The sequence below is a fragment of the Gopherus flavomarginatus genome, chromosome 7 (genome assembly GCF_025201925.1).
Source record: "Gopherus flavomarginatus isolate rGopFla2 chromosome 7, rGopFla2.mat.asm, whole genome shotgun sequence".
NCBI lineage: Eukaryota > Metazoa > Chordata > Testudines > Testudinidae > Gopherus > Gopherus flavomarginatus.
In genome coordinates, this window is record NC_066623.1 from 37,077,305 (window position 1) to 37,101,484 (window position 24,180).

A 24,180-nucleotide genomic window follows, 5' to 3' on the forward strand; every position below is an offset into this window, starting at 1 on the left:
CATTAATCGAGACCCCTTTCGAACGGGTGGCTATGGACCTGGTGGGACCCCTCCCTAAGAGTATTGCGGGGTACCAGTACATACTCGTGATGCTGGACTACGCCACCCGGTTCCCCGAGGCAATCCCACTCCGGAACATCACCGCCCGCACCATCGCAGGCGAGCTGGTTAAGGTCTTCGCCCGCGTTGGCTTGCCCCGGGAGATCCTCACGGATCAGGGGACCAATTTCACCTCGCAGCTGTTGGAGCAGGTGTGCAGGCTCCTGGGGATCAAGCAACTGCGAACCTCGGTGTACCATCCCCAAACCGACGGCTTGGTAGAGAGGTTTAATTGCACCCTCAAGGATATGCTGCGAAAATTCCCCCCAGATGACCTCCGCCGGTGGGACCAACTACTCCCGCCCTTGCTCTTGGCGGTGCAAGAGGTCCCCCAGGCCTCAACCAAGTTCTCGCCGTTCGAGCTATTATATGGCCGCCAACCGCGGGGCCTGTTGGACCTGATGAGGGAGACCTGGGAGCAAACCCCCTCACCCACCCAGGGTCTCCTGCAATACGTGATCCAGCTCCGGGAGCGTCTCAAGCAGGCTGGGACCCTGGCACAGGCAAACTTAAAAGCCGCCCAAGAGATGCAGGCCCAGGCGTACAACCGGGATGCGCGCACTCGGGACTTCCAACCTGGAGACCAGGTCTTACTCCTCCTCCCCTCCAGCGAGTCCAAGATCATGGCTCAATGGCAGGGCCCGTACGAGGTGGTGCGAAAGGTGGGCCCCGTCACCTATGACATTCGTCAACCCGGCTGGCGGAAAGAGCTTCAACGATATCACGTTAACCTCCTTAAACCCTGGCGGGAGCGAGAAGGATTGCTGATCAATCCCTGCCCGCCAGAACCCGAACTCGGGCCCCAGGTACACACTACGGAAGACCCCAAGGGACCCCAGCTTGGGGAAACGCTGACAGAAGAGCAGCTTGAACAAACCCGCTGCCTCCTTCACGCATTCCCCCGGACTTTTACGGCCCAGCCGGGATACACCTCCATGGCCTATCATCAGATTCAGACGGAGCCAGGGGTGGTGATCCGGCCACGACCAGACCCCTGCCGTATCACCGAAGATGAATCGTTGAAGACGAGGTACGGGCGATGCTAGACCTGGGAGTAATTGAGCCATCGCAAAGTGAGTGGCGTAGTCCCATCGTCCTGGTGCCTAAACCCGATGGCTCCCAGTGTTTCTGTATCGACTTTAGGCGCGTCAACGCCGTCTCCAAATTTGACGCCTACCCCATGCCCCGAATAGACGAGCTGCTGGCCCGGTTGGGAGAGGCCCGCTACATCACGACCCTGGACTTAAGCAAGGGGTATTGGCGATTCCCCTGGATCCGGCCTCCCGGGAGAAAACCGCGTTCGCCACTCTGACCGGCCTGTATCACTTTACGCAGATGCCCTTCGGCCTTCATGGGGTACCCGCAACGTTCCAGCGCCTGATGGACCACCTCCTCCAACCACATCACGACTACGCCGCAGCCTATCTAGATGACGTGGTCATCTACAGTCGGCAGTGGGAGACCCACCTGGACAAGGTCGCCGCCGTCCTGAGGTCCTTGCGGGAGTCTGGGTTGACGGCCAACCCTAAGAAGTGTCGCATCGGCTGGCGTGAGACCACCTACTTGGGGTATACCATTGGCAATGGACAGGTGAAACCTCTTGTGGACAAGGTTCAGGCCATTGCCGCCTGTCCCCCGCCAACCACGAAGCGCCAAGTCCGCCAGTTCTTGGGGCTGGTGGGATATTATCGGAGGTTCATCCCCCAGTTTGCAGCGGTGGCCGCCCCCTTGATCGGGCTCCTTACCAAGGACAGCCCGCGACACGTACGCTGGACCCGAGTGTGACGAGGCTTTCCAATCACTGAAGGCAAGCCTCTGCAGCAAGCCAGTCTTGTTTAGCCCGGACTTCCAGCGACCATTCGTCCTACAAACCGATGCGTCAGAAGTCGGGCTCGGGGCTGTCCTTTCACAGGAGGTGGATGGGGAGGAGCATCCGGTTCTGTACATCAGCCGAAAGCTGTTCCCCAGAGAACAAAACTACGCAGTCGTCGAAAAGGAGGCCCTCGCGGCGAAGTGGGCCTGCGATGCTCTGCGTTACTACCTCCTGCCGGGCCGGACCTGCCCCGCACCCACTACCCAGAGGAGCGCTGCCCGGACCTGCCTCGCGCCCACTCCGCCCTCCAATGGCTATGCCGGATGAAGGACCACAACGCGCGGCTTCAACGGTGGTACCTAGCCATGCAGCCCTACGCCTTCACCGTCCGCCACAGGGCAGGAAAGGACCACACCAACGCGGACTTTCTTTCCCGCCTGGGGGGCATGGACGAGCCTGGCCCCGTCGCCTGGGAGCCAGTCTTGAGGGGTGGGTGTGTGTAAGGAGGCGCCCTGGCTCCCCGCCGCGCCTGAGAGGGACGAGCCAGAGCAGGTGCCTCAGTGGGCGGAGTCAGCACGGCCTGTCCCCGCCCCCCGGAAGTCAATGGGTGGGACAGGAAGTATAAAAGCCCGGCCCCAGCGCTCAGAGAGGACAGACGCTGGTGCCCGGGCTCCTGCCGGGCCGGACCTGCCCCGCGCCCACTACCCAGAGGAGCGCTGGCCGGACCTGCCTCGCGCCCACTACCCAGAGGAGCGCTGGCCGGACCTGCCTCGCGCCCACTACCCAGAGGAGCGCTGGCCGGACCTGCCCCGCGCCCACTACCCAGAGGAACGCTGGCCAGACCTGCCCCGCGCCCAATACCCAGAGGAGCGCTGGCTGGACTTGCCTCAGACCCGGTACCCGGAGGAACGTCGGCCTGACCTGCCGTGTGCCCGATACCCCGAGGAGTGGCCTGAGCTTCCCCACGACCGGCACCCGGAGGAACCCATGGTCTGGGACCCACCAGACGACGCTGACAAGGACCAGGTACCCAGAGAGGGGGAGGTTGGAAGTAGCCCGGGGATAGCTGACCCTGGTTTGGCTCCTGAAGAGCCCGAACCCATGTCAGTGTGTTGCAGCCAGGATCCCCACTGACCACAGCGGGTCTTGACCGCTGCTAGGGCCCCGGGCTGGAACGCAGTGGAGTGGGAGGGCCTGCGTTCCTCCTGCCACCCGTAACCGGGTGGCAGACTCCCCCTCTTCCCACCTATTGCCACTGCTCTGCCCTGACCCAAAGGGCCAGAGCTAATTAGACTTGGGTTGGGTGCCCCGCCCGAGCCAAGGGCCTGGGCTGAGACTGTGTTTGCTCAGCCCCTGCTAGAGGCCTGAGCCTGGACTGTTACTGCCCGCCCTGTCCAAGGGCTGGGGCTTATTTACTTTGAGAGCCCTGACCCCGGCTAGGGGGCCGGGGCTCTACCTTGCTTACAGACCTTATACCCCGCTCAACACTGGCCAACGGGCTAAGCCTACCCGGACTGCAGTGCGTAAGGAGGCGCCCTGGCTCCCCGCCGCGCCTGAGGGGGACGAGCCCCGACACGACCGGCTTACAAGCCCACTGTATTAAAAATGAAAAATGTTTATGTATTACTGGGGGATTGTTTGGAACGTCTGGAGGAGGAAGACAGGATTAATGGCATGTCTGGGAGGGGCTGTGCTCTGCAAACAACTATGGATTTGTCTATACTTAAAATGTTGCAGTGACACAGCTGCAGCGCTTCAGTATAGACACTACCTATGCCGACGGGAGAGATTCTCTCATCCGTCTAGATAATCCATCTCCCCAACAGGTGGTAGCTAGGTCCATGGAAGAATTCTTCCTACCACTGTCTACACTGGAGGTGAGGTCATCTTAACTATGTTGCTCAGGGGTGAGGATTATCTCAGGGGTGACTCAGAGACAAAGATGAGTCAAAGTAACTTTTTAGTGTAGACCAGGCCTATGTTGAACAACGTAGCAGATGCAACTGCTCATTTGGGCCAGTACATGTGACAGGAGACTTCAACTATCCGACCTACGGCCATAGCCTTTGAAGCTTCTTCTGCTGATGACCCATTACGTGAGGCCAGTTCAAAGCCCTCCAAAGTGTAGAAAGGATGGACCACACTTTTCCTGGGGGTTCTTGTTTTAGGCAAAAGGAAGTGATGAGCTTGAAACCCCAAGAACACCCTGAGCATGGTTTGAATGACTGCTCACCTACCAGAGCCCATGTTGGAATTGAGAGATCTCAGGCAAACTTGTCACGTGTGTGTAAATTCTTTTATTATTTTAGATGTTTTTTCTGTATTGGTTTTACCTTAAAAACAAAATATGAGTGCTTAGGAAGAACTGTGTGGAACATATATTTGGGGCAATTACACTGTGTACCATGTCTGAGAAGAAACACAAAGCAGGCCTGCTTCAGCCAATTGTCTTTTGTTGGGAATAACATAGTGAAGGCAGGGAACTGTTCATCCTGGAAATACCCAGTCAGGAGGGTGAGAGATGGGGGTCTCCACCCAAGAGAGGTGATCGGTGGGGAGCCAGGAGCCTAGAGTGTGGGGGAAATACAGGTGCAGTTGCTCTGCACTGCTCTCCTCAGAAATTAACAGAAGAACCAGCCAGTTGCGGACAGCAGCTAATGAACTCAGGTGCTGAGGAAATGGTGACTGTGCCCGTTAACCATCTGCATCCTATGCCCACAAACACCCTTCCATTAGCTGCTGAACCTCTGAAGGGCTCCTCCTACTACATAATGCCTCTATTTTCCATGTTAAATAACCATTTTGGGGTGTCCTATGGCCAGGCCCAGGACTATGGCTGCCTGAAGCAGAGTTGTGTGTGCAGCTCTTGGGCTCATGACTCTCCAGCCCACCTAAATCCTCCCTCCAAGTCCACTCATGGTAAAGAAGGAAGAGAGAATGCACAGACACGATTCAGCAGTTCCCCATTGTTCTCAAACCCTCAGTGACTAATTTTGGTGATAGATGCTGTCTTGACAGCTTTGGGGAGTGGAGTTATGCCCCAGACAGCTATATTATGGGCTGGGCAAACTTTCCACCTTCTGCTCCACTGAAGACACAGCCCAACTCTCACTATAGAACTGACAGAGCGGTACATTCATTCCCAAGCCCTAGTCACTTCCCTGCTCAGACTGGCAGTAGCACAGGGAGTTTCTGTGACCACCACCTTCACTTTGCATGGGCTCCAGACAACAATTGCTTCTGGCTGCCATTAGCCTGATCTGGGTTTGTCCTTTGTAGAGAAATGCTCCATAGCCTGTTATTAATCCTTGGAGCCATTCATTATTATTTCCCACCCATAGCAAACATTAACATTCCAGCTGTCTGCAGAAAGACATCCTCTTGGCTACCCAAGTGGCTTCCCAGCCTGCCAAACACGCTGTTCTTGGGGAAGCAAAAGTATAAAGGAGGAAAAGTGAAAAAGGAGGTGGCTAAGCTTGGTCAGACAGGAAATCCTAGGGATGACCCTCAGGTATGGTGCTCTGAGTCACTGCAGTGGATGTTAGCGAAGAGTTGGCTAACACAGTGGAAAGGATGAGAGGCAGGAGTGGAGTGCTGCAGGGATCATTACTTCAGTAATACAGGAATGTTAGCCAGAACAAGGGAGGACAATGAGAATGAAAGAACTGGAGAGCAGCCTTCAAACTCCAGGCATTACACGAAGTGGAACCTAATGTTCTTTCTTCAAGGAGATATTTGGAGTCCTAGGGAAGGTAGTGGGAGAACATGTAACTGGCAGGCTTCCAACAAAATGGAACAAGTTACTTCTTATATGCTATTCTTCTCTTTCAGTCAAAGTGAGACCTCTCTGCTGGCTTCATTTTCAGATGTAGGGTACGAAGCTTGGGTGCTACATGGGGGTACTTAAATCACTGCATAAGCACTTGAATGTGTTACTCATCTAAAGAAGGAATAAACATTATATTGATCCAAAGTCTGGGACTTCACAACCAGCATCAAAATGCCCTGTTAAACTAAGGAATGTCATTAATATCTAAGATCTGGATTTCACATGAAATGTCATTAGAAAGGCATGCCCAGAAAATTTGAGATTCATGGCTTTCCAGTGGTATAGGGCTTTTATTTCTACACCTGACAAGTTGTAAGTTGTTGGGCCTTAACATTATGTCACCTTTTACTACCATTTTACTCCTTTCCCTCCACTTTGCTTGTGACATGATTTTAGTGGATCTTGAGAACCACTAGAGATTGCAATTATTGCTTCATACCCTGCCAAGTTTATAAATGGCATAAACATGTTAGCATTTCATGAGAGATCAGCTGCAAGGATCTCATCTTAAAAGAAGCAGAAAAAGAAAAAACTAGCTGGCAATCAGTACAACGTGATTTTTAGGACTGATACCTCATGCTCTGCCAGAGCTAGACTTTGGTCTGATCAGTGCAAATGCTTTAAAGGACTAGTAAATCTTAGAATCATAGAACTGGAAGGGACCTCAAGAGGTCATCTCATCCAGTTCCCTGCACACATGGCAGGACTAAGGATTAGCTAGACCATCCCTGACAGGGGTTTGTCTAACCTGCTCTTAAAAATCTCCAATGACAGAGATTCCACAACCTCTAAAGGCAATTTGTTTCAGTGCTTAACCATCTTGACAGTTAGGAAGTTTTTCCTAATGTTCAATCTAAACTGCCCTGGCTGCAGTTTAAGCCCATTGCTTCTTGTCCTATCCCCGGAGGTTAAGAACAACAATTTTTTCTTCCTCCTTCTTGTAACAACCTTTTAAGTACTTGAAAACTGTTATGTCCCTGCTCACTCTTCTTGTCTCCAGACTAAACAAACCCAATTTTTCAATTTTCCCTCATAGGTCATGTTTTCCAGACCTTTAATCATTTTTGTTGTTCTTTGGACTTTCTCCACATCTTTCCTGAAATGTGGTGACCAGAACTGGACACAATACTCCAATTGGGGCCTAATCAGCAGGGAGTAGAGTGGAAGAATTACTTCTCCTGACTTGCTTACAACACTCCTGCTAATACATTCCAGAATGTTTGCTTTTTTTGCAACAGTGTTACACTGTTGACTCATATTAAGCTTGAGATCCACTAAGACCCCTAGATCCCTTTCTGCAATACTCTTTCCTAGTCAGTAATTTCCCACTTTGCGTGTGTGCCATTCATTGTTCCTTCTTAAGCGGAGTACTTTGCATTTGTCCTTATTGAATTTCATCCTATTTACTTCAGACCATTTCTCCAGTTTGTCCATATCATTTTTAATTTTAATCCTATCCTCCAAAGCACTTGCAACTCCTCCCAGCTTGGTATCGTCTATAAACTTTAAGTGTACTCTCTACGCCATTATCTAATCATTGATGAAGATATCGAACAGAACTGGACCCAGAACTGATCTCTGCAGTACCCTTGATATGCCCTTCCAGCTTGACTGTGAATCACTGACAACTACTCTCTGGAAACAGTTTTCCATCCAGTTATGCACTCACCTTATAGTAGCTCCTTCCATGTTGGATTTCCCTAGTTTGTTTATGAGGTCATTGAGACAGTATCAAAAGCCTTACTAAAGTCAAAATATATCACATCTACCTCTTTCCTCTATCTACAAGGCTTGTTATCCTATCAAAGAAAGCTTTTAAGTTGGTTTGACATGATTTGTTCTTGACAAATCCATGCTGATTGTTACTTGTCTCATTATCATCATCTAAGTGTTTACAAATTGATTGCTTAATTATTTGCTCCATTATCTTTCCAGGTACTGAAGTTAAGATGACTGGTCTATAATTCCCCCGGTTGTCTTTTATAGACTGGCACTATATTTTCCAGGACTAGAAAACAGAAAGTTTTGTGCCAAGATGAGCCCTCAAATGTGGAAATGCGTGTGTGGACTTAGGCACTCTAGTCTGAAAATGAGCCTTGGTGTAGTGCAGCCACACAGGCTAGAGAAAAGCCGATTTCCCATGGAAAGACAACCAGCTCTCTCTGCTTTTACACTCCCGGCTACTGTCTATACATCATCTTGCTTTCAGGAGTCTTTCCAGCATCGGGCTCAATGAACAGGAGACAAGTGAGTTTGGGTTATTTTTATTATGATTGTAACATCTGAACCTGTTCTGGAAGCACAGGATGTAACAACATGAGGTTGCTCACTGCAGCCTCTGAAATCTGACACACATAAGAACTCAAACTTGTTCTAACGCGGGAACTTCAGGAAACTCCACGAGGGAAGAGAGCCCATAAGACTTCCTTGGGGTCCTGAAGACCACGTAGGGCCTATCGTGAGATAATTCCTCCCATGTTTGTCTCCTGCACCTTTGGTGTTTGGCCTAGGCTTTGGATTTTGAATCAATCCACTCCTTTTTTCAATTGCAGAGGCTGGAGTAACCACCAGTCAAGTTTTGAACAACAGAAATGTTTGGACAGTATAGATCAGATTCAGTGGAGCTGCACTCACTTACAACAGGTCTGAGTTTGCCCCATACATACATGTGATTCCCCTCGCCTGCTGTTTCTCAGCAAGAAGGGGACATGCAGAAGTATTGAAATCTGGTTTCTGGCTCATGCTGTCCATATCTTTCCCCTTACAGTGCCACATGAAATATTCATGGAAAATAGTTAGTAAGGACACACTGTTCCAAATCTGTCATATTAAAATTATCTGACTCCTTTTCCAGTCATCATTAAATAATATCTAAGCATTTGTAACAAAGTGTTAATTATTAGACCATTATATTGCATATTAAAAAGTGAGGGCCAATCCTGCTGTCTGAACTCACGGTAAAGCTCCCATTGATCTCCAGACTACAGGATCAGACCCTTAATAAATACTATGTACAGTATATCTAAAATAAATATATAATTTAACATGAAAAATATCTTGTTAAATAGTTTCCCTCCCCAGCCCCCATCTAATAAAGCCGCAAAGTCAGTCTCCGCGGAGTTGAAGTCTTTCACAGTTAGTTCCTCAGCGTGCATTTGAAGGATCCAAATTCAGGTGTGGTTTTAGTTACTCTTCAGTCCCTAGCAAAGCACTAAAGCGAAGGTCCAGCTTTCCATCCTCAGCAGAAGCCCTTCAGCTGAGACTCCTCAAGGAATTCCACTGTTTATTGGAAACCATCCAGCAGGAAGTCGCCGCTCCTGCCACCTTCTTTCATTCCAGCAGATCAGGTTGGCTCATTGAGATGTGTGTTTCAGTGAAGTCATTCCGACACAACCCCCAAAAACAGATACTCCCCCTCCACTCCCATTGGTTTTTCAATAGGTTCAATAAACAGAGTCTTAAGTTGCTATGACTGGCTTCTTGGTGGAGGTAGAATCTCTTCACTGCTGCATCCTGAAATACAACACAAGGCTGGGTCATTTAACATCACGGCTTGTGCCTTGTGCAAGGAGATGTGCTTTGCGGTGGGTGCAGATCCTCAAAGAGCACCCCGCACTGACACACTGATTCAGGAAAACACTTAAGCTCATACATGAAACTTAGGAACATGCCTAGGTCGAAGGAACTCAAGCACATGCATGAATGATTTCCTGAATCCAGAGTCAGTGTCCCATGCATCTGGATGTGGAGTACTCTGAGCTCCAACTGACTTCAATGCAGCCTCTCAGACCTTATAGGATTTGGGATGCAGGTAGGTATTAACATGCCTCATCTTCACAGGTACTGATCACCCACAGCTCCCACTGATTCTGTGTGAGTTGTGCCATCAGACCAAACAACCTATATTTACCTATTTGATAAAGTCTCCCCTGGAATGACACCTACTAATTAGTAATCCCTTCCACATATTAATTCACCCATGACATTTTCCTAATTTAAAAACCTGAAAGCATGTGTGATATCAGCATTTGGACCAGTGGAGAGGGCATTTCCCCTTCCCAGCACCTGCCCACCACTGAAGTGCAGCTGCTTCTGGGGTGAAACAGCCTCTGATTGCCAGTGCAGCACTGGAAGACTACCACTGCACCAGCAGCTGAGGAAGGGAGTGTGGAAGAGTGATGCAGCAATAAGGTAAGGACACGTTGGAGCAAAAAGGAAGGGCTAGCTGCACCTGTCGCTGCCCAGTAGGGCAATGTGCAGTCTTGCAGATGGAAACTGCCCCTGCCATGCCACAATACCCATGCTGGAGGGTTTACCTTGCAGGCCCCCCGATGCCATCAGTGGTTTCCAGTGATGCCCAACTTAATTTTCTCTTCGTTTTCTACATCATAAACTCCTCTTTTGTGACACCTGCAAACACAAGCAGACAGACATTCACCAGCCTGCCGCTGCTGCTCTGGTCAGGGTAATGAACCCACCCGCCGCAGCAGGAGCTGCCTGGGGCTGTCACTGTTCTCATCTTGGCCATATGATGCAGTGCCACACCTTCCATCGCAGTCCCTCCCTTGGGGCGACATGCAGGAGGCTGGATAGCTCTGATGTATGGAGAAAGAAAGCAACTGCTTCCCATCAGCCCGCTTCTCCCCCAGCTGGTTTGACACTGCTGGATCTTCCCAGGGCAGAGCTGGGAACAAACCCAGCCCATGGTGAGCATAAAAAGAAAAAAAAAAAAACCACCCAAGACAAGGAGGACAGAGAACTGGACAGCAAGGTGGTCCAAGGCTATAAATGTCATAGGCCACTGAGCCAGGGAGACCCCTGCTCCCATACACAGAGGCCTTGAGCCCCAGGGAATACCAGCAGGGGGGGACAGTTCATCCAGGTTGGGGTCAGGGCTCTGGGTTTAAGAGCAGGCGAGTGTATCCCATGCAGTGTGATCATGGGAGCCTCCTTCCCTCCCACCCCCGAGTTGCAGGGTAGGTCTTGTGACCAGTGCATGGCAGCCCACTCCCCATTACCTGAGCATCAGCAATGCAGTGATGATGATGAGACACAGAGAGGAGAGCACTACTGCTACGACGGCCAACGCTGTGGTATGGTCATAACTGGTGGAGGGATTTTCCACAGGGAGAGTGAGGCCGTGGCACCGCTCGCCATGGTACCCTGGCTGGCATCTAGTTTGTGGGGGGAGGAAAGAGTTAAAAAGACAGTAGCAAGGGGCACTCTAGGAGCAAAGTTTTGCCCTGGGTATTAATTATCATCTGAACTGTTCTCCAGCCCCTTCCACCCAAGCATCATGGAACATCTCCATCCCTCTCCTAGCTCTCAGGACACAGCATGGCCTCCTCCTCACCAGTGAGTCTCAGCCCAAGGCCCTGAACCTTCACTCAGTACTTCAATCCTTCAGGCCTGGCATCGCCATTGCTGGCCTTAGCTGCACCCTCTCCAGGGCAGTCATCTCCTCCCAGGGACAGGGACAGTGTCCCTAACAGGTCCCAGTATCACCTATTGCTCTCTACTGTCCTCCCCACATCCAGTACAGCCCAACACCTTGCCCAACCGTTTGACATTGCTGCTGGGCACTGGGTTGGCATTTCCCACAGTGAACCAGAGTGGGTACTGGCCCAAGCATCAGGACGGGGTTTCCTAGACTGCCTGGATCCCCAGCAGGATGGATTCAAGCCTTCAGCATGAATATATTGGGCTCTATTCAGCTGGTCACATGGGGGTCTTCCCCATAAGACTTTTGAATCTAAGGGTCTGTGGAGACATTAGCGATCCCACGACATTTTCAGGGACCTTGGTCCAAAGTGCCCTGCTGGCGTGCAGCATGTGTGCTCCATTTAACTATCTCACTCCTCCCCAGAGCTGGCCACATTTCATGAGTGAGTAGAACACTGGAATCATTGAGTGCTATGTAAAATAAAAAAAGTGTCAGAATAGCTGCCCCGTGCATGATGGGCTCCCAGCTCCATCCAGTTCCGTTTGTCTGCCCTGAACCGTACTAGGTCACCTAAACCCTCCAGATCCTGTCACATGCCTTCCAGCGCTCAGAAGCGGGTAAGAGGGGGTGAGATTAGTGGGGAGGCAGGCTGAAGGGGTGGAACCAGGGGCATCACTCCACCCTGGACCAGAGTTTTGTCATTGGGGCACCCTTGAGTCATCCCAGCTCCCGTTAGATACAGGCTGAGAGGAGGCCGTTAAAATATGAGCTCAGCTAAGTATTGTCCACTGCATAGAGATCCTTGAATTCTTTTAGCACATCAGGGACTTAGAGCTCAGCACTGGGATAAATTTCTTCAGCTTCCATTTTTAGAGCCTGGAAGTCTCATTTAAGAAAGCCAAGGACAGGTCTGACCTCACACTTGGTAATGGAGATGAAAGAGGTTTGAATGCCTCCTCTGGGGATATTTCCCACAGACGCACTTCTCAAACGGGAGCAAACCAACGCTCATCACCCATGAGCCACCAACCTCTCCTCTGGCCAGGTAATTATTCATGTAACAGAAATAAAACCTGCATCAGAGCCAGGAGGCTAATTACCCAAACACCCCTTGCAGTAAGTCAAAGGAGAATCACGTAAACAGCCTAATATACATCACCACCCCCATAGGCCCGGACCCTTGCCAAGGCCCAATCAGAGCTTCTTGCCAAACATGTGGAGACATGCCAGACATCAAGATCAAGTGTCCCATGTTTAGATCGAGCGCCATTAAATCCAGCACATGTCATGTGTCAATGTCATAGTCAGCCTCCAATACTCACATTACACCAAAAGCAAAGAAACACAGGAGCTGAAGAACCAGGTCTCCAGCAAACCCTGAGCCCTCTCCAGAACAAAGTGCTGCCAGTGCCCTCATCTAACACCACAGTGTGCTACAGCAACATGTTCTCCCAACAACCACAGCAGGCAAAGGTCACAGTGAAACTCAAAGCAGCAGCCTTGGATCCACCAAGATGCTGGCTGAGCAAAGCAAGGCTGGAATGCTCACAATCCCTCAGCTTTCTCAGCGGGTGGCTACTGGATACCAGCAACTACAGCTGAGAACCTCAGACTCCTTTAGATCTTGTTAAAGGCAAGAGCTGTGGTTAGTGAGCCACCTCGGAGCATCTGCTCTCATCAGGGATGGGAGAACTGAGGCAGAAGAGTGCTGCTAGGGAAACTAGCTCATGGGAATGTGGCCTTCTCAACAGTGGAGTCTGCCTCCTGCCGAGGTCTGGATGGGTGAGCCTTAATCCAGCCCTGACTCTTGCCCTCCGGACACCTCCTTCCACTGTCGCCCTAAGACCTTGTCCCCGCAGGAAGCACTGGTTAAGGAAGAGCATCCCCAGCAAGATCCATCAGGAGTTTAGTTGGGTGCCTGACTGTCCAGAGAGTCTGTCCCCCTAAGCACCTGCTGCTCTCCTGCAAGAGGTGTCATTGACCTTTGCAGCAGCCCAGATAGTGAGCTGCTTAGGACCCTGACAGCAGAGACTGCTCTGTGCTGGCGGCTGCTGCGAGCATCATGTTTCAGGAGCCAGCTGCTCAGGCTGCATTAGGAATTCCCTCAGCCGCAGCTTCACGGCAGAGAACACTCAGAGGCTCCCAGGGCAGCACTCACTGATCTCCACAACACCACGCTGCCCCATGTTTCCAATGCACACGACGCGCGATCTTCAGCAAGTTCTGTGGACAGGCAGCCGTAGCTCTAGCTCAGGGGATGGGTTACAGAGCACCACCAGATCAATGTTCTGTGGAGTCTGACAAGAAATGAGCTGTGAGGTTCAGGCCAACGTACACACTGCAACAAACTCTCGCCAGCTTCAGCTTCCCCAACCTGTGCAGTGGGCATGGGTGACTGATACTTCCCTACCTCCTCAGGGTGATAGCAGAGGGAGTCCTTTAATGTCTGAAAGCGCTTTTAGCTCCTCAGAGGATGGCACCCGGAAGAGGCAGAGAATGATTTATTAACAGCAGTGGTTCAGCCCAGGGAAGCATCTCCAACACGGGGGTAAACAGAGGAACGGCTCATAATGGAGCAGCTTCAACATGTTCCTGGCAGGCTGCCATGCACAGTGCCCTCAAAGCTGTTGAGTCCACCTCTGGCTGCTTGGAGCTGGGTCAGAGAGAGTCTAAACACCAAATTCTTCTTCTGCTTGCACTACTGCACTGGTGCAACAGACAGGGCTGTCACATTTTAAGAGGTGGATGAAGAGATTTACTTTCCCTTTCCAGGCCCCAAGCTCCAAACTGCTGCAGAAGAAGAGCAGAGCCCTGCACTAGATGGTCTAGGACAAGGAAGCCTTCAAGGGAGCTCTTCAGAGAGAGACCTCTGTGCTGGAGAAAACCATCTACCTCATCTCTATGGTGAGACAATGCCAGACAAGCAGAAGTGACCATAAACTCTAATGCAGAGGGAGAACTTGCTTGCAGTACTCACAACAAATACATCAGCTTAACCAAGAGAATCAGAGATGAAAGAACCCAGTCACGTCTAACTCCATTTCCCGCTGGCCACTCTAAAAAAATCTTCCCTACAGTGTGTTTTCCAGGGCTTTCATTTTCAGCTTCCACTGTTTCCCTTTGAGAAATTATTCCATGGCCTAGCGCAGGAGTGGGCAAACTATGGCCCACGGGCCACATCTGGCCCACCAGCTGATTTAATCCAGACCTCGAGCTCCCGCTGGGGAGCAGGGTCTGCGGCTTGCCTCGCTCCCACGCTCCAGCCGTGCAGTGGGGTTGGGGGATGCTCCGTGCGCACGTTCCGCAGCTCCCAGAAGCAGCTGCATGTCCTCCCTCCAGCTCCTACGCGTAGGGGCAGCCAGAGGGCTCCCCACACTGCCCCGGCCCCAAGTGCCGCCCCCACAGCTCCCACTGGCCAGGAACTGCGGCCAATGAGAGCTGCAGGGGCAGCGCCTGCAGACTGAGCAGCACACAAAACCGCCTGGCCGCAGGTCCACATAAGAGCCAGAGGGGAGACATGCCGCTGCTTCCGGGAGCTGCTTAAGGTAAGTGCTGCCTGGAGCCTGCACCCCGATCTCCCTCCCATGCCCCAACCCCCTACCCTTATCCCCTTCCTGCACTCCAAACCCTTTGGTCGCAGCCCTCAATCCCTCCTGCACCCCAACTCCAATTTTGTGAGCATTCATGGCCCACCATACGATTTCCATACGGAGATGTAGCCCTCAGGTCAAAAAGTTTGCCCGCCCCTGGCCTAGTAGTTCTCGCTGCTAGACTGTGACAGTCACCGGTGTGTATGCCTGATGCTGAACGAAAGCATTTTTCGGTCTTGTCCTCTGAAGATATTATTCAAGAATAGGTTCTTGGTGTGGAAAGAATACTCCATCACTCTGCCAATGTCACAGTCTCTCAGGGCCAAGTGGATCCTTACAGCTTCCCCATTCTCTGCAACTCTTCTTCTACCCCGTCCCCAGCCATCACCAGAACTGCTATCTGCACAACACACGATGGGACACATTAATTAGATGTGCCCATGAAAATAGGTACAGCCATGTTCAGGAGCTGCCACCCAATTCAAATGCCTCTGTTGCTGGGTGCCCAGCTTGAGACATCTATGGTTAGATTTTCAGGAGAGCTCAGTGGCCTGCTCCCAGGGCCTGATCTTTAGAGGTGCAGAACATCTCAGCTCCTACTGATCTCAGCTGGAGTTGGGGGGATCCAGCACTCCTGAAACTCAGGCTACAGGCTCTTGAGTCTGCGTTCCTAAAGTGAGTGCCCACTTCTGAAGGTATGACTGGAAAGGGCTACCAAGTGCCCTGCAATAGACAAACATGCCACAAAGAGAAGTTGTGTCATATTGACTTCCTGAAGGCTCAACTCCACGCTCACTCAGGGCCCACAGAGATTCATGTGGCATCCCTGGATTCAGAACACTGAGGAATTTAACCGAAGGCTGATGTGTGTGATAGAGGGACACACATCTGGACCTGTGCCTTTAACAAGACCCAACGGAGTACAGGGTTGATCACAGGGTGCCAAAGCGATGCAAAAACCCAAGCAGCACATGAAAACAGAATAGTATCCTCACAGAGTGAGAGTATGTGGAGCCCTGCAAATCCGCGGATGTATTGTTCACCATGTTCACAGATCGCGGATCGGATGTGGATCCAAATTTTGTAACTGCACAGGGCTCTACGAGTATGCACTAAAAATATCTCCTACACTCTTCCTGTGTGTGGTTTAGAGAATTCAAGGAACAATGACTAAGGTTTCCCTACGTCAGAAATATGCCAATAACTTACATGCAGGATGGAACTTTCAGTTCACTGATGTATTTGCATTCTCCATGAATGCAGAAGTCCTTGTACTTTCGCAGACACGGGTCTCTCTTCTTCCCCTTGCCTTTGCCCTTCCTCCTTTTCTTCCCTTTCCCTTCTTTTTTTGGAGTAACCACACCTTCTGGCTTGGACAAGAAGGCAACTGGAAGACAATTTTAAAAGAACACAAGTCAATTCAACTGTATCCAGCACAGCATTTTGTCAGGCATCTGCCTCAGCTCTAGCATCACTGACAGACTATAGGCCCCCTGCCAGAGGTTTCACCATTTTTGCAGATTTCAACAAATATCAGAGCATTTCTGGTTCATAAAGATGCTAAAGGAAAGAAGGGAACAAGTCAGTGCAGATTCAGAGAGAAAAACAGGACAGTACATACCTCATGTGTTACTATTATATATGTTGGTTTCCACTGACCACGGAAGATTAGGAATTGAGTCTTTATCTACCCTTTATTTCTCTGATCAGTCTAGTCTTTTGTAAGAGGCTATTCATAGCCCTAATCAGGCTGATTTTCCTCTGGTTACAATGATGGCTTGCACATACGACACATGCACTATTACAGGGCACTGGCAGGTCAGTTCAGGCCTCAAATTTAGGTTTTCTGAAAACAAGCTGATGTTTCATAGTCCCATGAAATCTGTCATTTTTGAATTTCAGTGGAAACAATTTTTAAAGTCAAACAATGCCTCCCCCAGCTGTGCCTGCAAATTGCTCTGATGACAGCCAAAGTGCCAGGTGTTGAGCACCATGAATTCTGAGGGACATCAGTGGGAGCATACAGCACTCTAGCATGCCTCATTGGCTCAGGAACAACCTTGAGAAACCTGAAGAACTCTTATGCTCTGTGGTGGTGTCAGTGACACAGCTAAGGAATCATCAGTTTGGGCCACTACCACTCTGCATCTAAACATCACACTGCAACATGATGTCAACTTTCAAGCCTTGAAAGCTGACATGTCATAAGCTACTGTGTGTCCATCCATGCTCCCCTTACCCCCCAAACACACACACCAGGCCTGGAGGAAATAGTATTCCTCACTGAAACTGGGACAGCCCCCAGACAACACCTGACATGTGGCAACCATGAGTCAACAGTGTGATGCAGTTGCAAAAAAGACTAACATCATTTTGGAGTGTATTAATAGGAATGTCGTATGGAAGAAAAGGGAGAGAGCTGTCCCACTCTATTCAGCCCTGGTGAGGCCTCAGCTGGAGTACTGTGTCCAGTTCGGGGCACCACACTTTAGGAGAGATGTGAACAAATTGGAGAGAATTCAGAGGACAGCAACAAAAATGAGACAAGGTTTAGAAAACCTGATCTGTGAGGAAAGGTTAGAGAAACTGGGCATGTTTAGTGTTGAGGGCTCTCTAAAGACGACTAGGATCATTTGTTCTCCACATTCACTGAAGATAGGATAAGAAGTAATGGGCTTAATCTGCAGCAAGGGAGATTCAGGTTAGATATTAGGAAAAGTTTTCTAATTCTACGGATGGTGAAGCTCTGGAGCAGGTTACCAAGGGACGTTGTGGAATTCCCATTGCTGGAGGTTTTTAAGAACAGACTGGGCAAATGCTGGTCAGGATGGTCTAGGTTTCCTTGGTCCTGACTCAGCGCAAGGGCTGGGCTAGATGACCTCTCGAGGTCTCCACCAGCCTCACATTTCTATGATTAAGAGCTAGGTTCCAATATCCTCCTCGCTTGGAGTAAGGCCTGAATCCTACAGCACCCCTTGGTGGGCAGCAGAATCTGGCCTCCAAGTACCACACAGTGTGGGGGGCCTGGCAATACCAGCAGGTTAAGAGTCCACCAGGGCCAGAGAAATAAAAGAAGGAGCCACCCGCGATATTGCAGGAGCTTTGCAAGCTCTCAATTCACAAAGAACCACAGAGACAACAAACCACACAGGAACTGCGTGTGTCCGATGGGAGCCCTGCTGGCTTATCTCCCTGCCGCAGGCACTGTGACCCACAGGGCAGAGGGTTGCTATCGCAGGGGAAGGGGAAGGACATTCAGAACCGCACTTCTCCCTGCTTGCCTCCCAGGCCCTTGTGCCTCTATTGCAGAGGTGGGCAAACTACGGCCTGCGGGACAGTCCTGCCTGGCCCCCAAGCTCCGAACCTGGGAGGCTAGCCCTAGGCCCCTTCCCTGCTGTTCCCCCTGCCCTGCAGCCACAGGGCTGGGGGGTTGGATAAGGGGCAAGGAGCAGGGGCAATTGGGTGGGGTGGAGGTTCTGGGTGGTGGTGGTCAGGGGATGGGGAACAGGGGGCGGTTGGATAGGGCAGAGGTTCGGGGGGCAGGAAACGGGGGAATTAGATAGCGAGTGGGGTCCCAGGGGGTGGTTAGGGGCAGGGGTCCCAGGAGGGGGGCGGTCAGGGGATAAGGAGCGGGGGGGTTGGATGGGTGTGGGGTTCTGAGGGGGGCAGTCAGGGGGAAGGAAGTTGGAGGGGTCGGATGGGGGCAGGGGCCAGGCTGTTTGGGGAGGTACAGCCTTCCCTATCCGGCCCTCCATACAGTTTTGCACCCCGATGTGGCCTTCAGGCCAAAAAGTTTTCCCACTCCTGCTCTATCCCCTTGTCCTCAGATCAGAGAGGAAGGGAACTCTGCAGGTGCAGGACAGAGCCATTTGAGGGAAGCCATCTCACAGGCCTGTCATTCCACTCTGGCCAGCAGGGGTCAGCGGCTGGCTCACAGGCACAAGAAGTAGGAAGGGCACTGAGTAAGACAAGAGCAGGAAACTATAGCACAGACCTCTGCATGCAGAGAGCATGTTCCAGACTGATCGGTGCCTCAAGATAACTCAGGGACATCTCCTTTCCGCAGGACACGGCTGACACAACAGCTAGAGGCATCAGGAGTGATGGGGTTTGAGGGAGGGGCTCCCAGGCCAGAGAAGAACTGATGTCCCCTTAGTGTCTCAACCCATCCACGCTGGCCACCCTTCATCAAATATTTTCACAATCCACTTACTTTGCTATAAAGCAAGGGTAGCAATGATCAACCTACGTGATTCATCCGTGTGTGTACTTCAAGAGGCTGACAGAGAACACTGACTGCAGAGGGCAAGGGTGTGAGGAGGAGCCAGATCTTCTCTGCTTTAGACTTTAATAAAATTTTACCCTTGCAATCACTATGACTGCTCTCCATGACCCTCCCCCCCAGGGGTGCAACCCCTCCCCCCGACTGAGAAGCACTGCCCTAGAGAGCATGGAGGAGGCAAGAACAGGAGACTACCACTCCCCAAAGTACTAGGATCACATCCAAGCATCCCACTTTGGGTGACCAGCCAGCAAGTGTGAAAATTTGGGACAGGAGGTGGGGGGGTAAAAGGAGCCTATATAAGAAAAAGACCCAAAAATAGGACTGTCCCTATAAAATCTGGGCATTTGGTCACCCTAATCCCACTCCCATCTGATCCTCTTCTCAAACCTGACACATCAGAGGCCTGTCAGCTAACTCACACTAGAGTGTGACATCTCTTGCCCTTCCAAAAGCTCACTTCTGGCATTCGAAAAGAAGAAATGCACCCATCCCAAGAAGAACAGAAAGATGTGGAGAAATGGAGAGGAGAGGGTGGCCCAAGGAGCATGGGTGTGAGGTGGGGAGAACTGTGACAGCTAGTGGTGGAACGAGACAGGAAAGGAGGAGAGTGAGGAAAAGTTTGTGGTGAGGACAGACAGGGAGAGAGGATGAGTCTCCCCAGACTCCACCCCTGTGGTGCAACAGATCAGCCTGGTTTTGCAAAGCTGATGGGCACACAGTCACAGATGGAGAGGAACCATGACAAGCCTAGAGAGGAAACAAAAATGAGGAAAAGCCTCAAAGAGTGTAATAGGCAGACGGTGTGCATGCACGCAATCTGAGTGACATCAGTGGCGTTACACTGGTAACGCCAGGTCTGAATTTGTCCCTGTGTCAAATCCTGGTCACAACCAAGCTAACGCCAGCACTCTGCCCAAAGAATGTTAGAGAAACCAGACATAAATGGACAGGCACAGCAGGGTGAAGGTGGACTCAGATGCCCCCAGCTCAGTGACTAACCCCTGGCTGGTATGAGGAGTTGCAGTGTGTGGGCGGTGGGATGTGACTCACGGGTGGTGACCACTCCAGATAGGGATGGCATGCCATCTCAACTGGATGGATCTGGGGAGCGTCCCAGATGATGTAATACAGAGAGCTCAGCCTTTCTGTAGGCTTTTGGGGACCATCCTATAGAAGCGAACAGGGAATCCCATATCTTTTATAGATTTCTACATAGAGGTGCAAAACACCTATGGAACGATCTCCTTCGCTATTGAATGACATGGGGTTTTAAAGCCATTTCCACAGAGCTCTCTCAGTGCCCTCACTAATCTAGACTGGACATTTTCCTAAAAGATCTGCTCTAGGCATTATTTTGGGGCAGTTCCCTGGGCTGTGGCTGATCGTAATGGTCCCTTCTGGCCTAGGAATCTATGAATCTATTCCGTTCTATAGGACTTTCCCACAAGAGAGGGCATTACTTCAACAACTGAACAGTTACAGGACCCCTTAGCTACCGAGTCTCCCTCTCCTCCTGCTTTGGAGAAGGTTGTGCATTAAACATGCCATGAATGACAAAACTGCATGCTGGACCTGGGAAGAGTCCCCAGGGACTGGGGGTAACAGGGATGAAGCACTGGGGATTTGGGTGTTACAGGGAATGCAGCACTGGGTCTCGGTAGGGGCACTGGGGACTCCAGGGTAACAGAGAAAGCAAAGAGCACAGACGAGGAACTACTAAAAACAACTGAAGCGACACAAAGCAAATAAGGCAGGAATTTCCGTGGGAACATTCTGGTCTGGCTTCCCCTCCCTTGTTGGATTCCTGCTGTCAGGGCTCTGCACACATCAATCAACAACAGAACTGCCCCCTCAGCTCTGGGGCTTACCCCACTCCTGGCCTCTCCCAGGGACACTCCTTGCCTTTCAGTGCCCAAGAGAAACTAACCCCAGAGTCAACCCCGTGCTAGTTAGAAAAGTTTCTCCCTATCACACCATGCTCCTCCTCGCCCCCACAAGCAGCCCCAGGAATAACCTCTCAAGCCAGGCCACCATGTAAGCACCCCCTTAACACCATGACAGCTCAGCAAAGCACGTGGTTAGCTTTAAGCATGCTCCCTGGAAGCCAATGGGCCATGCTTAAAGTTAAGCACCTGCTTATGTATATTGCTGCATCTGACTCACTCGCCTCCTTCCCCCTCTCCGCCATGGTGTCACACAGAAGATGCAACCTGTGACACTCCCGAGTGGGGAAAGGATTCCCTGGCACAGGGTCACTTCCTCCCTTACCCAGGAGATACCAGCGCTGCCAGAGTTAAATCGATTTCCCTTCAGCAGCCCGCTGCGTTGCTCCTGAGCTGGGCTCGAACCCCACACTCTGGATCCGAGCACCCAGCCTCTGGGCAGCCCCGGATCGGGACCCCCGGGCTCCCCACCTCCGCAGGGAAGGCCACCTGGCGCTGCCCGTCCCCGGCGCCCGGCGAGCCCAGCACACACGCACCTCTCGGAAGCTCCAGGAAATAATCCCCCGATGAGACCCCGCCGCCGTCCGGGTCGCGCTCCTCCTCCAGCTCGCTCCGGAGCAGCCGCGCGATGGACCTGCCGCCGCTCGCCTCCTGGAAGCCCGGGCCCCGCAGCACTTCCAGCCCGGCTCCGGGCGCCGCCACGGAACACCCTGCGGGACAGACAGCAGCGTTCCTGAGAGTACAGCGCCGGGCACCGCACCGCACTTGCCGGGCGCTGTCCATACGGCAGCCCCGGGGCCAGGTACCGTATTTACAGTCACTGGGCCGGGCCGGGCCGGGCCGCCCTAGATGAATGAAGCTCCGCGCCCCGACACGGGGGCTAGGAACGGCTCCCGGAGGCACAGCAGGGCCCGGCTTGCCGGGGCGAAGCGCTAGGGAGGGGGCTCCTGGAGGGAGGCCAAGGCGAGGGGCTCCCCCGCCAGAGGGAGCCCGGCTGTGCAAGCGCGGCCTCCACCACCTGGACACCGGGCGCGTGGGCAGAGGGGTCCGGGCTGCCCGGCGGGCTCGGCCGCGGCGCGCTCTGCTGCGGTGCCAGCGCACGGGCCATTCGGGGGCGGGGCAAGGAACAAACTTTGCCCGCAGCCGCTCGCGCTCCCCTGCGGGACGGCGCTGCGTGCAGCTCGCCCCGCTCCTCACCTGCGGCCAGAAGGACGCTGACAGCCACGAGCAGCCGCTTCATGTCGCTCCCGAACTGGCCGCTTCCACGCGCTGGTCGTGCCCGCAGCGCTTTGGGCTCAGCTCTGCGATCGCCCCGCTGCCTCCCACGGCACCTCGCCGAGCTGTGCCGCCTCGCGTTAGACGCCGCTGGGGTCCCTCGCTCCTGCCAGGCGGCTTGCTCTGCCCGACCTCCCCAGCGCACACGTGCCCAGCTCTCAGCAGGCGCCCTCTCTCTCTCCCGCCCCAGGCTGTGCCAGCACCAGGGGTAGAGGCTGGAGGGTGGGGCCATGCTGGTGTGTACGCCACGCCCTCTGAGGGCGGGGGTTGGCGTGAATGCTCTGGGGGCTGAGTGGGAGGGGGATTCCCTCGGTCAAGCTGGCGCTTGGTGACTCAGGCCCTTTACTTTGGGGTGAGACAGCCAGGTTTCTCAGAGGTGGGGGCAATCTGCAAGTCAACTGTAAAAATAGAACTTGGCAGGCCAAGAAAGAATTTGAAGAGCAACTAGTAAAAGACTCAAAAACTCACTGCAAAAAACTTTTTAAGTGCCTCAGAAGCAGGAAGCCTGCCAAACAATCAGTGGGGCCACTGGAGATCAGGTTGCTAAAGGAACACTCAAGAAAATGTCATTGCAGAGAAACTAAATTAATTCCTTTGCAGGGGTCTTCACTGCAGAGGATGTGAAGGAGATTCTCACACCTGAGCCATTCTTTTTTGATGACAAATCTGAGGCACTGTTCCAGATTGAGGTGTCAATAGAGGAGGTTATGGAACAAATTGATGACTAGTGATTGGTCACCAGGACCAGCTGGTATTCTGAAAGAACTCAAATATAAAATTGCTGAAATACTAACTGCGGTAATGTACCAGATGACTGGAAGATAGCTAATGTGACACCAAATTTAAAACAAGGCACCAGAAGTGATCATAGCAATTACAGGCTAGTAAGCCTAACTTCAGTACCAGGCAAATTGATTGAAACTATAGTAAAGAACAGAATTATCAGACACATAGATGAACACTCTACATTGGGGAACAGTCAACTCAGTTTTTGTAAAGAGAAATCATGCCTCACAAAGCTATTAGAATTTTTTGAGTGGCCCAACAAAAATGTGGACAAGGATCAGCCAAAGGATATAGTGTACTTGGACTTTCAGGAAGCCTTTACAAGGTTCCCCATCATAGGCTCTTTAGCAAAGTAAGCATTCATGGGATAAGGGGGAAGGTCTTCTCATGGATCAGTAACTGGTTAAAAGTCAGGAAACAATGGCTCTGAATAAATGATCAGTTTTTATAATGGGAGAGAGATAAATAGCAGTGTCCACCAGTGATCTATACGGGGGCTGGTACTGTTCAACATATTCATACATGATTTTGAAAAAAGGGTAAACAATGAGGTGGCAAAATTTGCAGATGATACAAAATTATGGAAGCTAGGACCAAAGCAGACTGCAAGGAGCTACAAAGGGAATCTCACAAAACTGGGAGACAGGGCAACAAAATGGCAGATGAAATAGTGTTGATAAATGCAAAGTAATACACATTGGGAAACATAATTCCAACTATACATACAAAATGATTGGATCTAAATTAGCTGTTACCACTCAAGAACGAGATCTTGGAGTCATTGTGGATAGTTCTCTGAAACCACCCATTCAATGTGCAGTGACAGTCTAAAAAGCTAACAGAATGTTAGGAACCATTAGGAAAGTGATAGATAATAAGACATAAAAAATCATAACATCACTATATAAATTCATAGTACACCCACACCTTGAATACTGCATGCAGTTCTGATTGCCCCATTTCAAAAAAGTTATTTTGGAATTAGAAAAGATACAGAGAAGGGCAACAAAAGTGATTGGAGTATGAAACAGCTTCCATATGAGGAGAGATTAAAAAGACTGGCACTATTCAGCCTAGAAAAGAGATGACTAAAGAGGGGTATGATAGAGGTCTATAA

The 24,180-nt window shown here is 51.4% G+C and overlaps 1 protein-coding gene across 1 annotated transcript; it reads right to left on the reverse strand.

Moving 5' to 3' along the window:
- Nucleotides 1-7,989: 7,989 nt before the first annotated feature.
- Nucleotides 7,990-22,480, reverse strand: HBEGF (heparin binding EGF like growth factor). The gene is made up of 6 exons (XM_050962856.1): nucleotides 22,200-22,480; nucleotides 21,539-21,712; nucleotides 15,984-16,161; nucleotides 10,760-10,915; nucleotides 10,058-10,151; nucleotides 7,990-9,254 (listed from the first exon to the last, which is right to left on the reverse strand). Exons 1-5 carry the CDS (start codon nucleotides 22,240-22,242, stop codon nucleotides 10,079-10,081), a joined length of 624 nt encoding a protein of 207 aa, XP_050818813.1. The 5' UTR covers nucleotides 22,243-22,480; the 3' UTR covers nucleotides 7,990-9,254; nucleotides 10,058-10,078.
- Nucleotides 22,481-24,180: the final 1,700 nt, after the last annotated feature.